General features: G+C 62.2%; 1 protein-coding gene across 2 annotated transcripts in view; it reads left to right on the top strand.

The window, feature by feature from the left end:
- CDH22 (cadherin 22) overlaps positions 1-7,508 on the top strand; it is a 70,226-nt gene extending 62,718 nt beyond the window's left edge. For both annotated transcript variants that reach the window (XM_053247548.1, XM_053247549.1), the window contains 4 exons: positions 586-707; positions 1,404-1,521; positions 3,298-3,549; positions 5,157-7,508. In XM_053247548.1, coding sequence (XP_053103523.1) covers positions 586-707; positions 1,404-1,521; positions 3,298-3,549; positions 5,157-5,707 — 1,043 coding nt within the window. In that variant the 3' untranslated portion in view covers positions 5,708-7,508. The remainder of the gene's footprint in view (positions 1-585; positions 708-1,403; positions 1,522-3,297; positions 3,550-5,156) is intronic.
- Positions 7,509-25,637: the final 18,129 nt, after the last annotated feature.

Consider the following 25,637-nt stretch of genomic DNA (forward strand, 5'->3'; position numbering starts at 1 on the left):
GGAGTCCTGGGGCCGGCCACAGCCTGTCGGGGCGGCTGCCCAGGGCTGTCTCTTGCCTGCACATTTTTGCAGGCAGTGGGATGGGTGCTGCTTCCACCCCACAAGAAAGGGAGATGTGGCATGGGGGGGCTGCAGCCAGACCACCTTCAAGCATCCCGTGGAGGGTGGTCCTTGCAGGGAGCAGGGCCTGGGGCAGTTGCCCTGCTTGCCCTGCCCTAAGGACACTGCTGCCGCCCCGGGAGCCCTTCCATTAAGCTCCTGTGTGGACAAACTCTCGGGAAGCCCCACCCTGTGCTCTGAGTCAGCAAGCGGGTCCTGGTGGCTCAGGCTCCCACAGGCAAGGAAGAGGCTGGCTTCCTCTGAGGACCCCTACCAATGACTGCACTCAAGGCAGGGATCGGCTGTCTAGCTGGCCCAGAGATCCTGGAGCTGGAAACTGGCCTGGAGACAGCCTGCTCTTCCCCAGCAGCCTTCTTGCTGGCCCCCTTCCCTGTGGGGGCCACTCCCTCCCCTCGTGCTTGCATGCCCTCCTCTCCTGCTGCAGGTCCAGCCAGGCAGTCCCACACGCTTCTGTGTGTCTTGCAGACAATCACGCTCAGGTGTCCAGGACATCCCTCAGGATCCGCATCCTGGACGTGAATGACAATCCGCCCGAACTGGCCACCCCCTATGAAGCTGCAGTCTGCGAGGATGCCAAGCCCGGCCAGGTAAGGGGTCCGGTTGCCGCCCTCCGCAGGCGGCCACCTGGCCATGCATTTTGTGAACAGGATGTCCTTGCATTTGGATTGGGCTGGGAGGGAGCCAGCAGTCGGTGTGGGGCGGCAGCTGGGGAATGGGCCAGAGGGGGCCAGAATAAGCCCCACCCAGAGGTGCACCTGGCTAAAGCATGAGCTGGCAGTGTGGCAACCACACCACCCGGGACAGACTAAAGAAGATTAGGGGGCCCCCATGGGGTGTGAAGGAGGTCCTGGACTTTTGCCTGGAAGTCCAGGGGTAGGAGTGCCTCTAGCCCTGGCCCCTCTGCTTGCTGCTGCCCCTGCTTAAGGCGTGCCCCCAGGAATCCAGAAAGGGTGTTGAAGCTGGGGCGGGGTGTGTGTGGTCTCCGGACCCCCCAGAGTCTGGCCTCTGCAGGCCTTGGAGTTCCTCCTTTCGCCCCGTCTGCTTTGCTTCCCAGCTGAGCCCTTGAGGGGTGGGTGTTGATAGCGCCATAGCCCTTCAGGCAGCAAGGGGGGGCTTGGGATTCCAAGGGGGGGGCCTCAGCCGCCTGCTCTCCTGGAGCTCGAAGAGGAGGGGGGGTTCAGGGGGGCCTGGCCACCGAGAGGCAGCAGGCCGCGGTGGAGAGCCCCTCCCAACCCTCTTCCCCGGGACCAGTCCTAGCGAGGCATTGGGCTTCCTCCCTGCAGCTGATCCAGACCATCAGCGTCGTGGACCGAGATGAGCCCCAGAGTGGCCACCGCTTCTATTTCACGCTGGCCCCGGAGGCTTCCAGCAGCCCCCACTTCTCCCTGCTGGATATCAAAGGTGAGCCCTGACGGCCCCCTTGGTGTTTGTGTGTGTGTGTGGGGGGGGCATTCTAGGGGTCCTTGCCAGCAGTTTTCTCTGGTGGGCTTCCCAGAATCACTGGGAGGGCCACTGCATGAGGCTGGGCCCGATGATCCGGCAGGGCTTTTCCTGAGGGACTCCTTTTGCACCCTGAGCCCCGCCCTGGGGTCAGCAGCCCTGCTTCCCGGCCCCTCCCCCAGCACCCCCCCCCGCGCTCTGGCCTAGTCATGTTGCCAAGGCCGTGTGCTCCCTCTGGCTTGCATGCAAAGAGGTCTGGTTGCTGCTGAGGAAAGAGGCCTGGCTGCGGCCCCCCCCCCCCCGCCCAGCACCTCCGGCCCGTTCCTTGGCCGGTGGCCTCTCCTCTCTGCGGCCTCCTCCGCAGCTCCCCTCTTGGGCGCAGTATAAATGGTGCTGGTGACAAATGGCCGCCAACGGCCCATCTGTTTCTTTGTGCAAGTTCCTCGCCAGTTTTGAGATGTGATTTATAAATATTGCTGCTGGAGCCAAGACGAGACACTGATGGATGCCGGCCCAGATGGAGACACAAAGCTCTCCCTTCAATCTTGCCCTCCTGCATCCTGGGCAGCAGTGGCGGCAGCAAGTGGCGCCAGGCGGGCTGCTCGGCCCGGGTCTCCTCGCCCCACCCGGCCTGGCTGGCGCTCCGCGGGGCCAGGCTGCTGGCTGGAGGGCGGGAGTGGAGCCCTCCGGAAGGGGTCTGGCCGTGGGGGAGCGTGTGCTTCTGCTTTGCTTGGCAGCCCCTTCCCAGGCAGGCCAAGCCAGCCCTCTCCAGGCCAAGGGGCTTCCTTGCCTCCCTGCGGGGACCCGGAGGCAGCCAAGCCCAGGAGGCCGGTGCCAGAGGCCCGGGAGGCCTGCCAGCCCAGGCGGCAGCTGCTGCCCGCCCCGTGTGTGCCTACGCCACGCTTCTCGGCTCCCCTTCCAGAGCCTGACCTGGGGCGGGGAGTCGAGGCCAGGCCTGCCCCATTTGGCTGCTGGAGAGGAGGCCGTGTGCCCACGTGAGCGAGGGGATCTGGGCCAGCAGGCGGCTGATTGTCAGCATGCCGGGCGTTGCCAAAGGGCTGCTTAGGGCAGCAGCAGCATCGGGGGGGGGGAGTGCGGGGGGGCAGCAGCAGCTTCCGGGGGCTCCTCACAGTGGCGCGCACGGGGGAGGGGGGGCAGGAGAGCTAAGCAAGGGTGTGTGGGGTGGCTGGCGCTGGAAGAAGACGGCAGCAAGGCCTGCTGGGCTGGCAGGGGGATGTTCACCTGACAGGAGCTAAAGCCCCACCCCCCACCCCCCACCCCGGAGCCCAGCCCACAGGAGGAGCAGCTGGGCAGGGCCCAGGCCTGGCACCAGCATCTCAGCAGCACTGGGCAAGTGTGCCCCGGGGAGCGTCCAGAAAGCTGGTCCTCCCATACTCCAGGAAAGTGTGTGTCGCCCCCCCTCAGCTGGATCTGGGGGTCCTCTGTGTGGGCCGGAGGAGGCGGCTGTGGCACACCTGCTGGCTTCCTCCAGGGGCTTTTCGGGGCGGGGGGGCTTGAGCAGAAGCAGCCTCCCAGACAGGGAAGGGGGCCTCCAGGGGGAGGGGGCAGTTCTTCAGCAGGGCTCAGCTGCCTCGCCGGTCCTCCGGCTCTCGTCTGCTGAGGGGCCAGAAGCCAAGGGGGGTGGGGGTGGGGGTGTCCCGCCTGGGTGAGGCCCCGGGGCCCTTGCTGCGTGGGCAGAGCCCAGCCCCACAGCCCCCTCTGCCTCTTCCGCCCCAGACAACATGGCCGCCGTGCACACGCAGCGCCCCAGCTTCAACCGGCAGGAGCAGGACCTCTTCCTGCTGCCCATCCTGGTGGTGGACAGCGGCCCCCCCGCCCTCAGCAGCACCGGCACCCTCACCATCCGGGTCTGCGGCTGCGACAGCGCCGGAGCCATCCAGTCCTGCAACACCACCGCCTTCGCCGCCTCCGCCTCGCTCAGCCCCGGCGCCCTGATCGCCCTGCTGGTCTGCGTCCTCATCCTCATCGGTGAGTCTCCCTCCCCAGCGCCGCCAGGAGGGGCCCTCCCCTGCCACCCCCCCACCCCACCCCCAGCCAGCGGAGGGGGCCTCTTTGTGCCGAGGAGGCCAGCACAGCCGTGGGGGGCCCTGGCCTGGCATTGGCCGAGAAGGGCCGCTGCTGAGCTTCTCCGAGGCAGGGCCCAGGATCGGAGCAGAATGGGGACAGGGCGGGGGCAGAAGGAGCCCGGCTCTTTCCCGGTAGTCTCCCCTGTAGCAGCCCATCCAAAGGACCGGGGTGTGTGGGGGGGGGGGCAGGGAGCGGTCTCTAGCTCCTCCCTTTCCCACCCTGCCCCCAAACTGTGCTGCCTGCAGACTGGCAGTTCATCAGATGCAGCTGTGTGGCCGGCCTGCAGGCAGTGCGGCTCTGCTGGGGCAGGAGAGAGAGGAGCAGCCCAGGTGGCCTCCTTGGGCTCCGCCGGGCCCCCTAGGACAAGCTGCCACTAGCCGTAGCCCAGAGGCCCCATGAGAACAGCCCCCGGAGGTCCACCCAGGCCAGTCTCACTGGGGAGCCTGGAGGCGAGGGGGGGGGCAAGCCCGGCTCCTGCTGCTGCAGCTGCTCCCCAGGAAGTTTCCCACACCCGGCTTTGAGCCCCAAAGCCGGTACAGATTTGCCCCGCGAGCTCTCAGGGAACGCTTCACGTGTGGTTCGGGTTTTTCACTGCTCGACCCAATTTATATCCGGGGTTTAAAAATCCACTTTTTGCAGCAGGTTTTTGGGATAGTGTTGAGTTTGCAGTAAAGCTTCGCAGAAAACCTGCGCTTAAGCCTGCGGTGTTCAGTCCTTGGAACTGGCCTCTTGCCTCTGAGGTTGGAGGTGGCCTGTAGCCACCAGACTAGTAGCCGCTGACAGACCCGTCCGTCGTAAGATCTTCCCCTCTTAGGGGATGGAGCCGCTCTGGGAAGAGCATCTAGGCTCCAGGTTCCCTCCCTGGCAGCAGCATCTCCAAGATGGGGCCGAGACTGAGACTCCCGCCTGCAACCTTGGAGAAGCTGCTCCCGGTCTGTGAAGACAAGACTGAGCTAGAGGGACCAAGGGTCTGACTCAGTATATGGCAGCGTCCGTCCTATATTCTTATGTATATGTGAAATTGGTGTGGGGTGTTTTTTTTGCCCCAATATGCATCACTTCGCACTTGCTTACACTGAACCGCATTTGCCATTCTGTCGCCCACTCCCCCAGTTTGGAGAGATCCTGTTGGAGCTCCTCACAATCTGCTGTGGATTTAATTGCCCTAAATAATTTAGTGTCATCTTCAAATGTGCAAATTTGAACAGTTGTCTGCCTCCATGTTCAGCCTCTGGATCTCAGGTGCGGGGCGGCTGGTAGCCTCCATGCTCCACTTCTGAGCCTCCAGTGGGGCTGGGCCGTTCTGGGGAAGTGGCTTGCTGGGCTACCTGGCCCCTGCTGGTTTGGGGGACCTGCTCCAGGGGGCTGCTCTGTCTTCTCTTCCAGCGGCCTGGAGTGGGGCGCCGGCTGCTTGAGATGGTCTCTCTGCTTGCACAGAGGGGGTCTCCTGGCCATGCTTCCCCCCCAAAAAAACCCCTAACTGTCCTCTCCCCCCTGCCCGGCTCCAGTGCTGGTTCTGCTGATCCTGACCCTGAAGCGTCACCAGAAGGGCCACCTGGCTTCGGAGGAAGACGAGGACATGCGCGACAACGTGATCAAGTACAACGACGAGGGCGGGGGCGAGCAGGACACCGAGGCCTACGACATGTCGGCCCTGCGCAGCCTCTATGACTTCAGCGAGGGCAAGGGAGGGGGCGAGAGTGGGAGCGCCCCCCCGCCCTCGGAGCTCCACTCGCTGCCCCAGTGGTGCCAGGTGCCCGACCTGGACTTCTCCCTCTTCAGAAACTACATCAGCAGGAAGGTGGGGCAGGCGGACGAGGACCCCTCGGTGCCCCCCTACGACTCTTTCCAGACCTACGCCTTTGAGGGGGCGGACTCCCCCCTGGCCTCGCTCAGCTCCATCGCCTCCCGCTCCACCGGCTCCGAGCAGGACTTCTCCTATCTCAGCGGCTGGGGGCCGCGCTTCCGGCAGCTGGCCGCACTCTACGCCGCCGCCACCACCACCGGGGGGCGCCGCGGGGGGGAGGAGGGTGCCGCCGCCGCCGCCGAGGAGTCCTAGCCCAGCTCACCAAACCCCCACCCCCACCCCAGCCCCCCAGGACAGAGGGAAGAGCCGGTGGGGCCGCCGCGTTTCCTCCGGGGTCCAGCCGCACCGCCCTCGCCCCCGGGCGGGCGGAGGGTCCCAAGCCGGAGCCCCTCTGCGGCTGCCAGCCTCCTCCTCGGGAAGCCACCGCTGCTGCTGCTGCTGCTGCTGCTCTGCCATTAAAAGGTTCCCCGTCTTTGGTTGGAGGAAGAGCTGTGGGATGCCAGCAGCCGGGGCTTCTGCTCTGGCAAATTATCATTTAAATAGATCTGTGTGAGGAGAGGGAGGCTGCCTGCCGGGGGAGGAGGAGGAGGGGGGGGAGGGCAGCTTTTGTTGTCGAAATTGATTTTGTCACTGGATTCCCAACGTTTGACAAGCTTTGATTTGCTAAGCAGCGCCTCTGCCAAGAGCATTTACTACTTGGCGTCTCCCACTCCAAAGCCTCTTGAGGAGGATCCTGGCTTCGCCCCAAGCCAGGGCCGGGGAGCGTGGCCACGCCTGGCGCAGAGCTCAGAGGGAGCAGCCGCCCACCCCGGCAAAGAGGGGCAGCCTTCCCTCCTCCCACCCCCCCCAGGGGGCCACCGCCTGCTTCTGGTGGGATGGCTCCCTGCCCCTCCCCTCCCCTGCAACCCCCCCCCAGATGTGCCAGAAGCTCCCTGGAGTGTGTGTGACTCTGTGGGTGGGGGGAGTGCAGGGCTGGGAGTGGAGAGGGGGGAGGCTGCTTGCCCCCACCAGCCCCGCCTGGGGGCCTTCCCTCCTTATCTGGAAAGGAGCCCCTTTGCCCCCCTCCTGTGGCCGGCCCCTGCAGCCCCCTGGCTTTCCTTTCCTTTCCACCAGAGCCCTGCCTGCCCCCCCCGCCCCGCCCGCATCTGCCAGGGAAGGTGGGCATGACCCCCTGCTGCTCCCCAACACCTCCCAATCACCCCTAGCGAGACTCCCCCCAGTGGGAGAGACCAAGGAGGGTGGTGGGATGTGCCCAGCCCAGATGTGGGGGGGGCCTTTGCCGGCAGGTGGGGTGGCTCCCTGCAGCAGCTGCTGAAGCCCCCAGCCCCCTTTCCCTTCCAGGCCAGCCCTCCGCCCTCCCGGGGCCGGGCCAGCCCCTCCAAGCCACCGGACTCCCCAGCCCTGGCCCGGACGAGTGGCTTGTTCTCAGGATCCCTCCGGGCCGCTCTGGGCGGCTTCGGCTTCCGCCTCCCAGCCTGGCCGCGGCCGGCTTGCTCCCTGCTGGGGCCTTCACTGTGACTTTCCTCGGGCTCTGGAGAAGCAACTGGGCAGACGCAGCCCAGCCCGGAGGAGGCTCCCTCCCTCTCCTCTGCCTCAGGAACCTTTTTCTGCTTGCCCCTTGGCGGGGGCGGGGGCGGGGTGGACCCCCGCCCTGTTCCGCTGGGAAGGCCGGTCCTCAGGCCTCCCCGACAATGGGCCAAACAGGGTAAGTGTTGGACACGCTCCGCCTGGCTCCCACACACTGCCCCAAAGGGAGCAGCCACACACACACACAACCCCGCCTGCCCACCCGCCTGCCCGCCATGGGCAAGGTTTTCTGCATTGCTGCCTCCCCCCACCTGTAAATAGGAGCAGGCTCCCAGTCCCAGAGGCCTCCCTCCCTCCCTCCCTCCCGCTGCCCCCCAGCCCTGAATGCCCCTTCAGGGAGGAGGCGGAGGCCTCTCATGGAGGGCCGGGTGGGCCTGCAGAGCCCCCGTGGAGTGGGTGGCTCATCCTCCTCGTCCTTCTCACAAGGTCTTTCTGGGACCTGGAAATAAATGATTTCCTTGTCGTCTCCCTGGAGTCTGTTCTGCTTCTGTCCTTTGATTCCTTGGGGGGCGGGGGGGGGGGCCCACCGGGGCCCACCCTTTCCTGCAGTGGTCACCTCAGCCAGCAGAGTCTGGGGGTGCCAGGATGTCGCCCCCCCGCCCGGTGTCTGCCCTCTCAGGGAGCCCCACTCCGGCTTGCAAGAGAGGCGGGCAGGAGAAGAGGGGGGCTGGCCCCTGGCAGATTCTGGAAAGGAGGCTGGCCCCCAGATGCGGCAAGCGAGGGGCATCTGCCTCCCCCCCCCGCCCCGGGCTGCTCCCCTTCTTGGTAGCTTCGGGAGCCCACCTTGCCTGGGCCGGCGGTGGGAGGCCCTGGAGGAGAAGCCCCTGACCCCAAGTGCTCCAGCCCCGCCCCCCCCCCGCTGCCCTGTTTGTCTCGGGCAGCAAATCCCCGGCGACAGGACGCCATCCGTCTTGCCACCTCTCATTTCTCATCAGGAGCCGCGTCAGGGAGGCCTCTGCCAGGAAAAGGTCAAGTTGCCTGTCTGAATTTGAACAGCAGGCCGGCTCTCTGCTGCTGGTGCCTGACTGCCAGGGACGGGGGGGGGATCAGGGAGCTGCTTGCACGCTGCCCCCCCCCAGCATCGGACTCCTCGGCTCACCCCACAGGGCCCCTCTGACAGCCCCTCCTCCCGTGGCTGCAGGTCTGTGCTCCCCGTGGCTGAGCAGGGTGTGCGCACTGGAGGGCCTCGGAGCGGGGCACAGGGCCCCCGTGGGCTGCAGGCAGGGGGACCCAGCCCCTGCTCCCTGGCACTGGAGCTGAGCCGGAGAGGACATTCCCGATGGTCACCGTGAATCAGCTCCTGTGGACCTCCAGAGAGGCCAGATACTTCGCAATCTGCAGATTTCTGTAATGCGCATAATTTATAATTCACAAGCCATACTTTGCCATTCCCCTTGGATAGAAGCGGCTGGGGCGGGGGGAGGGGGTGCGCGTGGGGGGGGGGCACCTGAGAATCCTGGCTGGGCTCTGCTGGAGCCACTTCGGTTTGCAAGGGACTGGCACCTGCCCCCCCCCAAGGGGGCTCCCTTCGTATCCCACAGAGGGCCCTGAAAGTGGGGCGGGGGTGGCAGGCCAGAGTCCTTTTGCTGGCACGGGGATCAGCCTGGGCCACCTCAAACGAAATCCCCAGGAAAGGCCGTTGGGAGCAGTTCTGCCCAGGACCGGGGGGGGGGGGCGGTGGGGGGGGCACATGCTGGCCCGAGAGAGCAGCCCCCTCCCTCCCTCCCTCCCTCCCGCCTGGAGCTGGGCTGCTCCTTGGTCCTGCTTCACTGGCCGCCCCAGAGCTGAGGCCAAGCTCTCCCTCCCCGGTTGCCACAGGGAAGACCCGTCGTGGGCAGCGGCGGGAGGCCGGGGAGGCCGGAGTGCTGGCAGCCCAGAGGCCGGCGGCTTGCTCTTCAGGCTCAGAGGCTCCTCTGGAGAGCCAGCAGCTGGGCTACCTGCCCAAGGGACCCAGAGTGGCGGCAGGCAGGCTTCTGGCCCTGCCAGGTGGCCCACCAGGAGGGGCTCTGGCTGCTTGCCCTGGGAGCAGCGGCTGTGGCCTTGCTCCTCATTGCTGGGGGGGGAGAGGGGCTCCTTGGTCTCCGCCAGGCTCTCCTCTCAGGCCCCCCCCCCAATCCTCACGCTCCTCTGGGATGCGCTCGACACCACGTGGCAGGGGAGGGAGGGCCGGCTGCAAGCTGGCCACACCCAGGGAGGGGCAGCAGCCTCTGCTCCCCAGCAGCAGCTCAGCCAGCGGGGGGTGGGGCTCCCCCCTCTCCATCTCCCTCTCCCTCTCCCAGGCTGCCTGCAGGGCAGGGCAGAGCCCAGAGGAGCCCCCAAGCTGCTCGGGGCTGGCCCCTCTCCCTCCTGGCTCTGGTGGGGGCGCCTCAGCGGCCACGCCCTGATGTCCCCGGCACAGCCTGGCAAAACCCCTACAGGCCCCAGCACAGTAGCCGGGGGAGGGGGCCTACATGCAGCCTCCAGGTGGGCTCCAGCTCGGCTTCTTTGTCACTAGGGGGAAGCAATGGGGAGTTGCTGCGGGGGGGGGATGCGAGGGCGCCCCCATGGCCTGGATGAACGTGAGAGCTGGACTGGAAGCAGGAGACTGGGATTCGGTGCAGACCCATCTAGTGGCACCCCTGAAAACCAAAGCACAGGCTCGGCGCCCCGAAGAAGAAGAAGAAGAAGGCTCAAGAGCCGGGCAGCAGCAACACAGAGGGGCCTGGGGGGGGGCTGGTGTCCAGGAGGGGCACCCCACGGCTGCCCGCCCGGTCCCCTGCTGGGAAGGGACTTGCTGCTCTGGGCCACGCCGGTTCCACCCGGGGGGGGGGCAGCTCAGGCTCTCCCACTGCAGGGGACAGGAGGAGTCAGCGGCCGGCTGGTTTCCCGTCAGCCCTCACTGGGGAGAAAAGGCCGGTGTCTGGGCCCCTCAGTCTGGGGACAGGGAACTAAGTGGGGAGAACCATTTATGCCTGGAGTGGAGAGAGGAGGCGGCATTTCCCTCCCAGCCCTGGACCCGGGGTGGGATCATCCCCTGGGAGAGAAGGGCAGGAGGCAGGGGGGGGGGCAAGCAGGAGGCCTTCTCCACGCAGCCCCTCCTGAACTGGCTGCCGCAAGAGGCTGTGCTGGCCACCAGCCGGGGTGGCTTTCCAAGGGGATGGGAGCAGCTCCTGGAGGCCCGGCCGATCTCCGGCTGCTAGGCAGGCTGGCTAGGGGCTACCAGCCGGTCCAGAGGCGGGATGGCCAGCTGCAGGCCAGCAAAGGCGGGACCCGGGGGCAGCTCCTCTTAGTGGGCTTCCCAGAGGCACCTGGCCGGCTGCTCAGGGAAACAGGCTGTTGGGCTGGGCGGGCCCTTGCCGGAGCCAGCAGCGCCTTCTCGGTCCTGATCTCGGAGAGCACCCGGGCTCCTGGGGCTGGCCAGCGCCCGGCGGCCTCATCCTCCCAGGAGCCGGCTTCCAGCCTGGGCCTTGACCCATCCTAAGGGCACGAGGGCACGCTGTGTGGCAGCGGCCCGCAGAAGCTCGGGGGGGGGGAGGGCGCTGGAGGGGGTGCCAGGCTCCTCTCTCCCCCACCCCACACTGTGCCGGCTGCTACCCCACGGACTTCTGCATGAACAGGAAATCACGGGAGCCCGGAAGGACCCTTCCCAGGTGAGCCAACGGAGCCACGGCTGGGTCCTGGTAAAGCCGGGCGGGCGGAGGGAGGGCTGCACCTCCGGGGCTCGGCCAGCAGCTTTAAGGGGGGCTTTATCTCTTGTCTTCCTAGAAGACACAATTGAGGGATGGCTGTTGGCCCAGAGCCTGGCAAAGCAACATGCACGCCCAAAGGCAGCCCCTGAGCGAGAGGTCCCTGCATGGGCTTCTTCTTCCTGCCAGGCGGGCAGGAGAGGCAGCTGCTTCTGGAGGAGGTGGCAGCAACCCCCCCCTTCTTGCGCGCAGAGACTGGGGGAGCCGAGGAGGCCCCTTTCCTGCAAGGGGAGCCAGCCGCTGAGCAACTCCTGGGGGCCTGCTGTGGAGTGGAGTCCCCTCCTCAGACTGCTCCACACACATGGCCAGAAGACACCAGCAGCTTCCGTGTCCAGCCTGACGCCAGAGGGAGGTTTGGGAAAGACGGATGTGACCCGCCAGGGCCGTGAAGGGAAGCGACCGGGAGGAGGGAGGCCCACCTTCGGAGCCAGGCGGGGGAGGCAGACTCTTCCGTGGGGCTGCTCCCAGCCACCCCCTCCAGCCCCTGAGGCTCCTGGCTGGAAGGTCTTGTGGCCTCAAGCAGGGCCGGATTAAGTTAGTGTGGGGCCTGTTGTCGCATATGTTATAAAGGGGCCCTAAATTTTTTCAAAAAATACACGTACATTATTTACTTGCGCAGTAAAGTAATTCAATTTTTTCATTTGCTATATTTGGGAGTATGGGAGACCAAGCCACAAACTCACACTAACTACAACAACAGTGAACATTTATATACCGTTTTTTAATCAAAATTCTCAAAGTGGTTTACATAGAAAAATAAAGAGCGGAGAGATGCTTCTCTGTCTCCAAAGGGCTCACACTCTAAAAAGAAAAATGTGGTCGGCACCAGCAACAGCCACTGGACAGATGCTGTGCTGGGCCTTCTCTTACAAGGCACATTTAGCAGAAAAGGGATATTTTATCTAACATGGACCAAATAAAACAGGTAAAGTTTTAACTTTAATTCCCAGTTGGAAGCCGGGCGTGCGGGGCCCTCAAAAACGCAGGGCCTGTAGCAAATGCTACATTTGCTACGATGTTAATCCGTCTCTGCCTGGGGCAAAGCAGACCCCACCTCTTGGGTGGGGCAGGGCAGGAGTGCCTTAGGCATTCACAGGCCCACAGGCGGGCTGGTGGAGGCTGGGAGGGAAGGAGCAGCACTGCAGCTCCGGTGTGCGTCTCCCGGCAGGTAATTGGGGGGGGGGGTTGGTGCTCACTCAGGAGTTTCCAGGCGCAGCAGCTGAGCTGAAGAGCAAAGCAGCATTTCCCAACCTGGGAAGGCAAACAAGCAAGGGGGGGGCAGGGCTCTGCGTGGGGCTCAGGCATTCTGCTTCCGTGTTGCAGGGCTCAGCCGAGGAATCCTGGAAAGCCCCTGGGCCCTAAGTTGCAATCCTGCTGCAGGGCAGAGGCAGGCTGAGCTGGTGGGGGGCAACACATTCCACATACTGGGGGGAATGACCAGCCAGATGGGGGGGGGACTTCTAGTGCACCTCCCCCCCCCACCCACCCAAGAGAGCAAGTCTTCCCCCTTCCCCCCCTGCATTCCCCAGCCCACCAGGCGGGCATGGCGGGCCCCACACCCTCTTCCTGTGGGGTGGGACTGCCTCCCTCCTCAGTCTGCTACCATCAGCTTCACACTCATAAGAACCTAAGAACAGCCCTGCTGGATCAGGCCTAAGGAAGCCCATCCAGTCCAGCATCCTGCTTCACCCAGTGGCCCACCAGATGCCGCCTCTGGGGAGCCCCCAGGCACGAGGGGAGGGCAGGCCCACTCATCTCCTCTGAGGCTGGAGGTGGCCCACAGCCACCAGACTAGTAGCCGTTGATGGACCTCTCCTCCATGAAGTGATCCAACCCCCTCTTTGAGCTGTCCAGGTTGTTGGCTGTCACCACCTCATGTGGCAGAGAATTCCACAAGTGGATGATGCGTTGTGTGAAAAAGTACTTCTGTTTGCTGGTCCTAGACCTCCTGGCAATCAGTTTCATGGAATGACCCCTGGTTCTAGTGTGATGGGAGAGGGAGAAGAATTTCTGTCTATCCCCTTTCTCCACACCATGCATGATTTGATAGACCTCTCTCATGTCTCCGTGCAGTCGTCTTTTTTCTAAACTAAAAAGCCCCAGGTGTTGTAGCCTTGCCTCATAGCGAAAGTGCTCCAGGCCCCCGATCATCTCCGGGGCCAAGCTCCAGGCGGACCCTGAAGACAGCAAGAGACTGTCCCTCTGTGATGTCCAGCAGGGACCAGGAGGCTGTCCAACAGGGGAAGAGTCTGCCATGCCCTCCTTCGCGGGAGGGTTTCCGAGAAAGGCTGGATGCTGCCTGGAGGGGTGGTGCTGCTGCTGCTGGAGCCGATTCCTGCCCTGAGCACGGGGCTGGACCCCAGGGTCCCTTCTAGTCCTAACGAGGTCTAGACTCTAAGCCCAGAGTGGCGGCTCACTCCTGTGCAATTCCCGCCCGCAACTGGCCGGGCCCCGCAAGAAACATGGAGCTGCTTCAGCCCCACAGACGGTGCCTGGGAGCCCCCGCCCGCTCCGTGGAGAGTCGCCCCTGCCTGCTCGCCCCTGGAGCCTCCGGCACCTCCGACAGAGCCAGCGGCAGCTGCTGAGCGGCCTCCCCCCGCCCCCCCCGGTGGCCCATCACCCCCCTCCCCGCCGCGCCCAGACACGCCTCCCTGGTTCCAGCCTCATTCGCCGGGAGCAGCAGCAGCAGCCAAGCCGCGGGCCTCCGCTCGCTGCCCACTGAAGCCAGCAGGGTCGCCATTCGCTGCCGCTGCCGCTGCCAGCAGGGAAGGAAGAGGGCTGGCCGCGTCGGCCTTTGGCATTTCCTCCGGCCCGCTTGCTCGCCCGCCGCGGCAGGCAGGAGGGGAGGAAGCCAGGCACCGTGGAGGAGCCTCTCCGGCTTTCCTTTCGGGTTAAGGCCAGGAGCAGCGACTCAGGCCCAGGATTGCTGGATGGCGGGGCGGGGTCCCCATCATCGGAACATGCCCATCTAGGCCAGCCTCCTGTTTCGCACAGTGGCCCACCAGATGCCGCTGGAAGCCACAGGCAGGAGCTGAAAGGGGCCGGCCCTCCCTCCTGCAACTGGTACTCAGAGGCATCCTGCCTTGGAGGCTGGAGGTGGCCTGCAGCCACCAGACTAGTAGCTGTTGATAGACCATGACCTTATCCAAGCCCCTCTTCAAGCCATCCAGGTTGTTGGCCGTCACCACATCTTGTGGCAGAGAATTCCACAAGTGGATGATGCGTTGTGTGAGAAAGTTTTTTGGGCGGCAGCGTTCCTCGCTGCTGCCCCGCCCCGTTATTGTCCAGAAATACTCGGAGGAACGAATGTACGTGAGCCCACCACCGCCGCGCGCATGTACTGTGCCCACCACACACATCACACGCAGCAATGTGTGCGGCGGCCTTACGCCCACTCGTTACTTCCGGTATTTCTGGACAATAACGGGGATGGGCAGCAGCGAGGAACGCTGCCGCCCAAAAAACTTTTTGCTAAAACAGAGCACTGGCAGGGGAAAAGCGGAAGGAGGGTAAGTGCAAACCACCCACCCTTAAAGGGAGACCCCCGGCACCTGACTGCACCTCCGCAGTTCCGTGCACATCCCTACAGTTGTCTTTTTTTCTAAACTAAAAAGCCCCAGGTGTTGTAGCCTTGCCTCATAAGAAAGGTGCTCTAGGCCCCTGATCATCTTGGTTGCCCTCTTCTGCACCTTTTCCAGTTCTACAATGTCCTTTTTTAGATGTGGTGACCAGAATTGTACACAGTACTCCAGGTGCGGCTGCACCATAGTTTTGTATAAGGGCCTTATAACGTTAGCCGTTTTATTTTCCATCCCCTTCCTAATGATCCCTAGCATGGAATTGGCCTTTTTCACAGCTGCCGCACACTGAGTCGACACGTTCAACGAGCTGTCCACCACGACCCCCAGATCCCTCTCCTGGTCAGTCACCGACAGCTCAGATCCCATCAGCATATACTTGAAGTTGGGGGTTTTCGTCCCAATGTGCATCACTTTACACTTGCTAACACTGAACTGCATTTGCCATTTTGTCGCCCACTCCCCCAGTTTGGAGAGATCCTTTTGGAACTGCTCACAATCCGTTTTGGATTTCATTAACCGGAAGAGTTTGGGATCATCTGCAAATTTGGCCACGTCGCTGCTTACCCCTACTTCTAGATCATTTATGAACAGGTTAAAGAGCACTGGTCCCAGTACAGATTCCTGGAGTACCCCACTTCTAGAGGCTGTCATCTAGAGGCTATTGCTGGGGGGGGGGCTCTCAAAAGTGGGGGTGCTTGCCCCCTCCCTCTGCATCACCCTGTGACTAGGCTTGGAAAGCAGGAGGAGGCTGCATTCTGCTGCAAGGTTTTGGCCCTGCAGCTGTTTTGGGATAAAACTCCCATCATGCCCAGCTGCAGTGGCCACTAGTCAGGGATGATGGGAGTTGTAGTCCAACATCTGCAGGAGGGCTGAAGTTGCCAGCCCTGCTGTAGCGCTTTTGAACTGCTGACGGGCTTTGTCTCCACCCCACTTGTGGGGGCTGCCCCAATGGCCTTATGTGAACACGAAGAAGGGGGCCCCTTAGCTGAGCCCGTCTTCACACTGCTTGGCGGCTTGCTCAGAGAGCGTCTGCAGCTGCTGTGGGCCAGCCAGGCGCTCTGCTTGCCGAAGGACTGGGGCCTCCCCTGGCTCTGCCCCCAGGAGCCTTGTAGGCAGGGGGGTGCTGGGCTGGCCTGGCCTGGGGGTCGCAAGCAGGAATGGTCTCCTTGGCCAAGCAGGGCCTGCCCTGGTTGCCTATGAATGGGAGACTATTCAGGTGGGAGACCGTTGGGGTGTCTCAGCACTAGCAGAGGCTGGGAACCAAGGACCAGGGGAGGTGGGAGGTGATGTGACCCATTCCCTGGAAGTGGGGGGGGGACACGGGCCCCTACTCATCGCTCCTGCAGCTCAGCCTCCACCCCATGCCATCCTCACACCCCCCCCCCACACACAGAGAGCTAATGGGCCCAGCATGACAGTGAGGAAGCTGACATCTGCTGGAGCCTCGGCTGGGGCGTCCAGGCTCTGTCTCTGGGTGCTTTACAGAGGGAAATCCCTTTCAAAGCCACACGCCAAGGGACAGGCACATTCTCTCCCCCCCCCCCCCCCGCACCTGCTAGGGCAAGATGGGGGTTTGTGTGGAGAAGGGAGTCTCAGGTGGGGGCTTTGGTTTGGGGTGTGGAAACCTCTCAGGCCCCTTTGCTGTTTGCAGCAGACTGGGAACCACAGCAGCCCGCTCTGAGTGCCTTGTGTTTCCCTCCCTCTGTGGTTCCCCCGTCTTAGAGTGTAAGCTCCTTGGGGCCAGGGCCACACAAGGCTGGAAGGTGCCAGCCGGGCCCATGGCCACCAACACCATGTAGAATTCACCATTGCCCTGAACATCATGCAGGGCAAGAGATCCAGCCGCGTTTCTGCCTCCACCAGTGAAGGGTGTAAGTGGGGGTGTGTGTGTCTGTGTCTCTGTGTGAGTGCTTTTAACCCAAGCCCCCCACCAACAGCTTCACACACTCCTGGTCTCTGGGACCAGAGGCAATGCTGCTGAACCCGGGCCTCTGCTCAGCCAGCTCACCTCTGGCGCCAGCTGTCTGGGGCTGCAGCACCCCTAGTGGGCCAGGAGCCCACTGGCTGGAGGGAGGGAGGAATTACCTGGGATGAACTGATTAATCTCCTTAAATAACTGTGAACCCCTCCCCCACTCCCAAAGTTAATCTACTCTAAATGGCTGGAGAGCTATTCTTGGCCTCCAATCAATATGTGGCGGCTTGCTTTTCATATGTAATTCACAGTAATTGCAAGAGCCTTTTTGGAGAAAATGACATTGTAGAGGCAGTGAGGCTATGAGAAAGACCAGGATCAATTAGCGCTACATTCCCAATGCCTGTCAGATGCACAGAGGGATGGGGGGGGGAGAGACTCGGAGGGAGGGGGGGCTCCCTCTGGGCTGCAGCTCCTCCCTTGGACAACCAGAAGCTCCCAGCACCTGTGTTGGTTGCTGCTGGAATGGGGGTCCCACTGTGTGTGTGTTGAAATATAGATGGGGCCCACGGCACCTTCTGGTGCTTAGAGCAAAAGACCTGCAGGGCTGGGGGCGTGGGTGATGCTGCTTCTGGCTCCCCAATCCCAGGCAGCCACAAATCTGCCCCTGTGATATTGCCAGAGATGCCCAAGAACTGGTTCCTAACCCTAACCCTTGCCAAGTGGAGGAGAGCTGGTCTTGCGGTAGCCAGCATGACTAGTCCCCTTAGATAAGCAGGGTCCACCCTGGTTGCATATGGAAGGGAGACTAGAAGTGTGAGCAGCACTGTAAGATCTTCCCCTCAGGGGATAATGGGGCCGCTCCAGGAAGAGCATCTAGGTTTCAAGTTCCCCTCCCTGGCTTCTCCAAGATCCTGCTGAGAGAGATTCCTGCCTGCAACCTTGGAGAAGCCGCTGCCAGTCTGTGAAGACAATACTGAACTAGATAGACCTATGGTCTGACTCAGTATGTGGCAGCTTCTGATGTTCCTAAGTGCCCCAGCAGGTGCCTCTTTGCATATCCCTTTGCCAACAGCTCTGGTTGGGCCCCCTTTCCAAGCTCAGCCCAGGGAGAGGCAGCCGTGAGCGCAGAAGCAGAGACTGCCCTGTGGAACCAGCTGGACCAGTCCCATCACGGGAGGGGGCACTGGGGAGCTCAGGCTCTGGCCAGTTCCCAGGGAAGGGAAGGCCAGCAGGAGGTTCGACACGGCCAGCAAACAGAATGGGGTCAAAAGGGGCTCCCACGCTTGGAACCAAAGGAGCAGCTCGTGTGTCCTCCTCATTGGCTTCGCCTGGCAAAGTGCATCTGCCTTCCACACAAGTGCAGAAAAGCCACTGGATGTGGCACTGGCTGCTGCGAGGAGAGTCCCGAGAAGCTCAGCTCCCACGCTTAAGGGTGGGGTGCTTGATGGGGCTGCCAGTTGGCCAGTGGGGGCAGTGGGTCCTTGGTGCTTCCATAACTTATCCCACTGCCCTCCCCGCCCATGACTAGAGGGAGCAGAAGGACTGCTGCAAACCAAGGAGATCTCTGCAGGTGGCAGAACTCCGTTTTTCTTGGCCCAGAACATGGCCCTTTCCCCATCAGGTGCCCAGAGCTCTGCTGTTAGGCATCACAAGACCATTGGCCACGGCCAGGGTGACTCTGGGCCCAGGAGCTCCAGATGCTGTTGGACTACAACTCCCATCATCCCCAGCCACAATGACCCCATCTTGGGCAAACAAGCAGCCCCCACATCAAGTCAGCAGTTCCTTCCTGCCAGCTGGTCAGGGCAAGGCTGGCGAGAGGCCTGTGGCCTTTCAGCACCGGGGACAGCTCAACTGGCCAGCCCTCCCTTTGTCCCTGCACTGGCACCCCGGGCAGATCCCAGTTGGCTAGGTCAGCGGGGGGCCGTGGGCAGGGCTTTGGGGGGGTGCAGCAGGCAAACGCTGCAATCCTAAACCCACTTACCTAGGGGTAAGCCCCATTGAATTCAATGGGACTGACTCAATCAGGGGGGATGCCTCCCCTCGCACCCCCCTCTGGATGTCCATGCCAGGGGCCATTGGCAAGGTGACCTCGGGTGGGCCCTTCCAGCCTGGATGGAGCCCCCCCTTCCTGTGAAGGCAGATGTGGATGTCTTTCACTCCCAGCAGGATTGCGGCACAAGTGGAGGCTCTCAAGCCGGGAGCTGCTGCCTGCCATGCCCCCCATTTCCAGGGAGTGATGCAGTGCTGCACTGTGGCTTGGGGGGGCGGGGCGCATGGCATCCAACCTGGCGGTTGCTGCTGGCCCCCATCTGTGGCCATGGTCAGGGGCTGCTGGCTGAGCCCAGCTCTCCAGGCTGGGGGAGCAGGGCAGGCATCACCAGCCGGCCTGCCAGGCTCCTGAGCCCTGCTGCCAGAGTCCTCCGTCAGCGCTCGTTGCCAAGGCCCCGGCGGGTGGCCTGCTCCGAGTGGCTGGGCTCATGCCCCCCCCCCCCCGCTGCTGTTCCGCAGGCTGGGGCGCTGGAGTGCTCCTTGGTGCAAGTCTGGCTGCAGCGCTTCTCTCGTGGCCACGGAGCCTGAAGGCAGCCCAGGGGCCCTGCTGGAATCCTGCCCAGGAGCCCAATGCCAGGGCTCGGGGGGCCAGAGGGGCAGTGCCTCCCCTTCCAGGCAGCACCTTCCTGTGAGGTGGCACAGCCCAGGTCCCAGAAGCGTCCCTTCGCCTTGTCCCCCAGGCCACCTGCAATGGAAGCCCACCTTCCCTGCCAACTGCCTTGGCCACTGGAAGCTTCCTCTGTGCCTCGCTGCTGCCGCCTGGGGTCAAGGCAGGGCTACCGGCGGCCACTTCAGTGGGGGGGGGGGGGGTGGGGCGGCTGGCAGGCAGGCAGGCCCCGAGACAGGGATGGGCTTCCGCAGCAGCAGCAGCAGCAGCCGGGTGCATCTTCCGAATCCCAAGCGTGGCCAGCACTGCCGCCCCTTCCCTCCCAGCCGCTGCTCCTCCTTGGTCATCCGGCCGTATTGGCTCTTGGTCAGCAGCTGCGGCCCAAGCAGAGGGAGCGCTCTTGGGGCGGGCGGGCGGGCTGGCCGAGAGCGGCTCCCCCTCCCAGGGACGGGGGCTGCCTGAGGAGAAGGAACCCTCGGCGCCTCCATCAGCCATTGTTCAGCCAGACTGTAATTTTCCAAGATGTCATTCTAATTCCGGCAGGGACGCTTATTACTTGTGATCTCCCCATAAAGAACCGCCGTGACTTATGAGGGGATGTCAGTGGCTCGCCTCTCAATCCATCACGCTGGGTCTGCAGGCCGCCTCTCCAGAGGGTTGGGGGGGAGGCAGGGGGGAGTGACATGTGGGGCGGGGGGGGGCTGCCAGCTGGGAAGCTGCCGCCACATTTCTTATGGCTCCACTCAGAGGGCTTACATCAATTCACGGAGGACAAGTCTATCAATGGCTCCTAGTCTCAGGGCTATGGGCCACCTCTGGCCTCAGGCAAGGGGCCTCTTGTGGTGCCTCCTTCGCGGCCTGCTTGGCACTGGGTCGGGGCACCTCTCAGTCCCGGGGGGGGGGCAGCAGCAGCAGCAGGAGGGAGGCCTCTTGCCTGTGGGCTCCCCAGAGGCATCTGGTGGGCCACGGTGTGAAGAGCGGCCTTGGTGGGCCTGATCCAGCAGCAAGGCTCTTCGCGTGTTCTTACGCTGCTCCCCAGCCAGGGCAACGGCGGCTCTCCAGAGGCAGGCTGGTGCCGCTTCCGGCTGCCTCCGGGTGTTGTGCGGAGGTGGCTCAGCTGGGCAAGCAGGTTCTCCCCGGAGCTCGCAGCAGCCAGTGCCTAGAGGAGGCCGGCCAGCATAAGTCGCCTGCCTGCTCCCTGGGCCAGCCCCCCCGCCCCCCCTTGCCTTTGCCAGGTGCGTCTCCTCCGGGCACCTGCCACCCCGCACACCTGGCCTGGAGCCTAGCCTCTAGCCTCCCTCGCCCTCACACCTGGTGAGGGGCCATCCCATGCAGGCAGCTGCAGGAAGTCCGCAGGAGCCCAGCGGCGACCCAGGCAACGGGGTCTCCTTTCCGTGCTTCTGGTCTCTGCAGCTGTTTGCTAAGTGGCACTAATGTCGGCTGGTCTGCGGCCGTCGGGGATATTCCGGCGCCCGGCCGCAGGCAAGAGCAGGCAGCCACCCTGCCGCATGGTGCAGCGCGCAGAACAGCAAGGAGAGGGACCCGGGCCACCACCCACGCGCCCCTGCCGGAGGAGCGGGGCCTCTGGCGGCGCGGCCTTCCCTCTGGAGTCTGGGCCTGCAGGCAGCTCGGGGACTCCGGCGGGCCGAGTGGCTCTCCAGTGGCTCTCCGAGAGGCTGGCAGCAGGACATGAGGGCCCGTCTGGGTGGGAGGAGGGCAGTCCGCCCGCCCGCCCGCCCGCAGCAGCCCCTGTCTGCGCCGCGCCGCGCCCCGGCCCCCTCCAGCCGGCTCAGGCCCGAACTCTGAGCCGCTCTGGAGGCGCCTGACCTGCTGCGGCTGGGCGAGTCAGCGCCGGAACAGCAGCGGCGTCGAGTCTGGGCTGTGCGCGCACCTGCGAGCCCGCCCCCTCCCGCTCGCCAAGGCCCGCCGCGGAGCTCTGCTGTGCTGGCCCACCGAGACCGGCGCTGCCTCCCCGCACCCGGGATGCCCCGCCTCTCGAATTTCGCTGCGGCGGGAGGGAGGGAGGCAGGCAGGCAGGCGGGCAGGGAGGGAGAGGGCGGCGGCGGCGGCGCACATTGAGGAGCGGGGGGCGCAGCACGTATGGTGCCCGTGTGCATGTGTGATGGGCGGGCGGCCGGCCGGCGAGCTGATGGGTCGGCCCCACGTGTTAGATTTCTGAAGCAGAGATGGGGCAGGGCGCGTGGGGGACAGCAAGCCACTTGACGGGGGTGGCGGGGGGAGGGCGCTTGCTTCCCCGCCAGCCGCCCCTGGAAAAGGGGCCGCGGCGGGGCGTGCCCGGGTGGCGGCAGCCAGGCACAGCGTGCCGATAGCCGGGCTGGACCGCAGAGGCTGGTGTGGAGTCAGCAGTTTTCCGTTGCGGGCAACAGTTAATTACCAGCCTCTGCCACAGCACCGCCGTCCTCTGGCGGGATTCAACCCATTTGCAACGTGTCGCGACGCCGGGCGAGTGTCGGGCGCCTCCCCAGCGAGGAGGCTCCTTGGCCCGGTGGACGGGAGGCGCCTCTCTTGCCCCACCCAGCCGGGGCGGCCTCCGCCTCCCGCCCAGTCTGTGCAGCGCACTGGACAAGAAAAGAATCCCGGGGAGAGTGTTTCTTCCCCCGCCGCGCAGGTCCGCGGCGCGGATGGCCGCCCCAAGCAAGCCGGCTGTGGCCGTGTCTGGGCCGGCATGCGCAGCAGCTCCGCAGCTGGTGGCGGGCAAGTCAGAAGGGGGCTGGTGGCCCTTCCGGGGCCTTCCCTGGCTCAGGTCCAAAGTCCGGGATGGCTGCGAGGCGCCTGGGGGGAGCAGACCTTGGACACTCGCAGGGCAGGGCAGGGGGGAAGGTCGCAGGCGAGGCGGCAGGGCGTGGGGAGCCCCCCGGGCCTTCTCCTGGGCAACAAGCAATGGGCGAGCAGGCGGGGCTTGTGCCGTCCACAGGACGGAGGGTGCTTGGTCCCGCCGGAGAGCAGCAGAGGGGAGGAGGGCGGGGCGGGCGGCCAGAGCCGAGTCTGCTGCAGTGCTGTCCCGCCCCGACCCCGAGCAGTGCTGAGTGCTGCCGCTGCCCGGTGGGCCCAGAGGGCACCCAACTAGTTGCCTGGCGCCTCCGGTCCTCGCCTCCTTGCCGGGCCAGAACCTGGAATGCTTCCTCCCTGCCCGCCGGCAGGCAGCAGCAGCAGCCACCCCGCATCCAGGGCGGCTTGCCTGGCAGAGCAGTCCGGTGGCCGCCCTGCAGTCCCCTCTCCGGGCAAGGCCTGGTGCTGTTGAGGACGGCCTGTTGGGAGCTCAGGTTGGCCAGACGCTCTGGATGAGAGCTCGCGCTGCGCTCTGCCCTCTGGCTCTCTCACCTCATATCTATCTACTGCTGCCCGGTATGTGCATCTCTCGGCGGTTTTCTTCTCCGCATGACACCCTCCCTGGCTTTTGCAATCAGCTGAGGGCTGGATGTCTTCCCCTTGCCATGTGGAAGCATCAAGCAAGCAAAGGTTGGCCCGCCTCTGCACATTACAGCCTCCTCCCCCCACTGCTGAGCTGTCTCAACCCTGCCTCAGTTGGGATATCACCCCCACCCCGCCCAGCCAGCCTGCAGCTCTCAGCCCTCCTGAAAGGGGCCTGGCTAAGAAGGGCCCTGGTGGGCGCTGGGCATGAGAAGGGCCATCACAGCTTCGCCTGCAGGGCATTCTTCAGGACAAGCTGCCCGTCTCCACTGGGGAGCCCCAACCTGGATGAACTCACTGAGGAAAATGAGACTGGACAGGAACAGCTTGTCGCCTGTGAGAGAGCATTCCCCCCTCCCCAGCGTGTCTGCCTGCTCCGCTCCCCCGGCCCCTCCACGCTTGTCCAGGAAGCCAGCTAGCCCGTCCACCCACCCAGTGCCTTCCACAGGCTAACAGGTAAAGTCAAGGAAGCTATAAAGGGGAAGAAGCCTTCCTTCTGAAATTGGAATGTAGAGAACAGAAACACAAACTCAGGCAAAAGGGGGAGAAAAAAAAAGGAAGGTGACTGTAGTGAATTGTGGATTTAAGCCCAGCCTTTGTCTCAAAGCAAGCCCATGTTGGGGAAAGAAAAATGCTGCATCATTCCCTCCAGGTTTGCTCAACAAAGGCTGTTCCTTTAAAACTTAAATTGCTCCTTTGGTAGTTCAGTCGCTGCCACCATGCCCACTTCTTAACCGAGTTTATCCCTCCCCCACCCCTGGTGTGGGTGAAATTCAAGGGAAACTCTCCTTTACCAATGGAAAAATACAGAAAACCTTCCATGTGAAGCCTACACGTGTAAAGTAAACTTGGTAGTGTGAGTTGCTGAGCAATCAACATTGAGGCATGTTTGCACCAGAGTAAAAACCCTTTTCCTGAGTTAAAATTTCACTCAGAGACAGGTAAAATACAAAAAACAAAAAGAGAAAAAATTTATTCAGAATATTACAGACTGCTTCAGTCTGAGGCTCTCTCAGCTTTAAGTTCCAAGGTAAAAAGAAATGCACAGTACTTTACAAGATTACTTCCAAAGATCACTCCCACTGGTGTTTGGAGTGACACACTTTAAAATCAGTTACCCAGTTGCAAGGATAATTCAACAAGCACCCCCAGGTGCAAGAAACCTTTAAAAGCACCTTTACAGGGTACAGAGACTTCTACAAAGCCCTGGCTGGATAAAAGGGCTCAGGCTCAGTTCCTCTTTGTTACGTTACAGATAAAAACACAATAAACGAATTGTAAGGATTTGCAAAAGCACAAAATCAAAAGAAAGGCTACCCAACACACGGTTCCCTGGCTAAAACGTTCCCCAAAGCCAAAGCCCTGGCTTCCCTCCTGAACTCATCAAATCCATGGTAGAGACTTCAGGCCCCTGCAGAGCTCCTGGTTGCCACCATTGCCAGGCCAGACAACCTGTTGCTCGCCCTGCCTGGCTCCTCCAACTGAGGACAAAGATTTTGGGAATTCTCTCTGGTAGAGAAACCCTTTCTCATTATAGCAGAGTGCACAGAGGCACAACACAGCAGATTTAGTTAGGCATGCATGTATTCTGAGAGTAAAGTAACTTGGAGCCAGCTCATAGTTTCAAATCAATATAAAAGGCATTTATTAAGGAACTCCATTCTAGATAGGAAAGTGAGGAGTTAGGATCTCTAATCTAGCTAGCTAGCTGGATGCAGATGGATTCTGCATCTTCTCTGCACACATGGTACAGGGAGAGGAGCTTGCTTGCATGTTGCAAGGCAGAGGGAACAGGAAGAGAAGAGAAGGAGGAAGTTAATCCCTAAGAGTACCAATCTACATTTCAAAAGGGATAGTGTCAGAGCAGCAGAGAAGGGATGACCAATGTCTTGACCCTCTAGTCCTCTGACTCACTAGTCTGTCCTCCACTGTCATTGAGACAAGAGACAGGGTATAGTCCTTCACTTCCAACAAAAGAACTGCCTTCACTTCCTGCCTGCAGGTCCTCCAGGAGCTGCCCACTGTGTGCTGAGTGGCTGATCCCTAGAGGTCACTGCCTGACAGTCAGGACAGGGTTCCCTTCTGGTTCACGCTTTAGGGGATGGGAGGACTGATCACCACAGTAATAAGAGAGGTGAAAAGAGAGAGAACCAGCATGGCTTCAGAAAAGGGAAATCTTGCCTCATAAACCTTTTGGAGTTCTTTGAGACTGAGTGTCAATAAGTGTGTGGGTGAAGGCGATCCAGTTGACATAGTATACCTGAACTTCCAAAAAGCTTTTGACAAACTTGCTCATCAAAGACTCCTGAGGAAACTTATCAGGCATGGGTTGAGGGGACAAGTACGTGTGTGGATTGCTAACTGGGTGAAGGACAGGAAACAGAGGGTAAGAATCAATGGGGAGTTTTCACAATGGAAGGAAGTAAGAAGTGGGGTCCCCCAGGGATCTGTACTGGGACTGGTGCTTTTTAATTTATTCATAAATGATCTAGAAGTACAGGTAAGTAGTGAGGTGGCCAAATTCGCAGATGATACCAAACAATTTCGGGTAGTGCAATCCAAAACAGATTGTGAGGAGCTCCAAAACGATACTCATAATCAACTTGTGGAGCATAATCAACTTGTGGAATTCTCTGCCACAAGATGTGGTGACAGCTGACAACCTGGAAGGCTTTAAGAGGGGTTTGGATAACTTCATGGTCTATCATCGGCTACTAGTTGGAGGCCTACAGGCCACCTCCAGCCTCAAAGGCAGGATGCATCCCACAGTTGCAGGGGAGCAACAGCAGGAGGGAGGGCAGGCCCCTTTCAGTTCATGCCTGTAGGCTTCCCAGTGGCATCTGGTGGGCCACTGTGTGAAACAGGATGCTGGGCCTCCTTGGGCCTGATCCAGCAGGACTGTTCTTAAGTTCTTAAGGAGGGAGAGCCTACCACTGCACAAAACAGTCTCTTCCACTATCAAACTGTCCTTACAGTTATGAAAATTCCTCCCAGGGTCTAGCTGCAGTCTGCTTTCTTGTCATTCCAACCCACTGCCTGGCAAGCCTGCTTCTCCTCCTCTGGGACATCCCTTCAGATATTTGGCTATCATCTCTCTCCTAAATCTTCTCCTCTTCAGGCTAAACATGGCCAGTTCTTTTAAATGTTCCTCTTGTTTAACCTAAATCTGCTTCCTTGTAATTTGCTTAGGATTGTTGTTGTTTCTGTGATCATTAAGCAGAACCTCCATGCTTGGAGACAGTCTACCTCCAGGTAGCAGGTGCTGTGAACAAGGGATGGCT

Source organism: Hemicordylus capensis, chromosome 4 (assembly GCF_027244095.1).
Source record: "Hemicordylus capensis ecotype Gifberg chromosome 4, rHemCap1.1.pri, whole genome shotgun sequence".
Taxonomy (NCBI): domain Eukaryota; kingdom Metazoa; phylum Chordata; class Lepidosauria; order Squamata; family Cordylidae; genus Hemicordylus; species Hemicordylus capensis.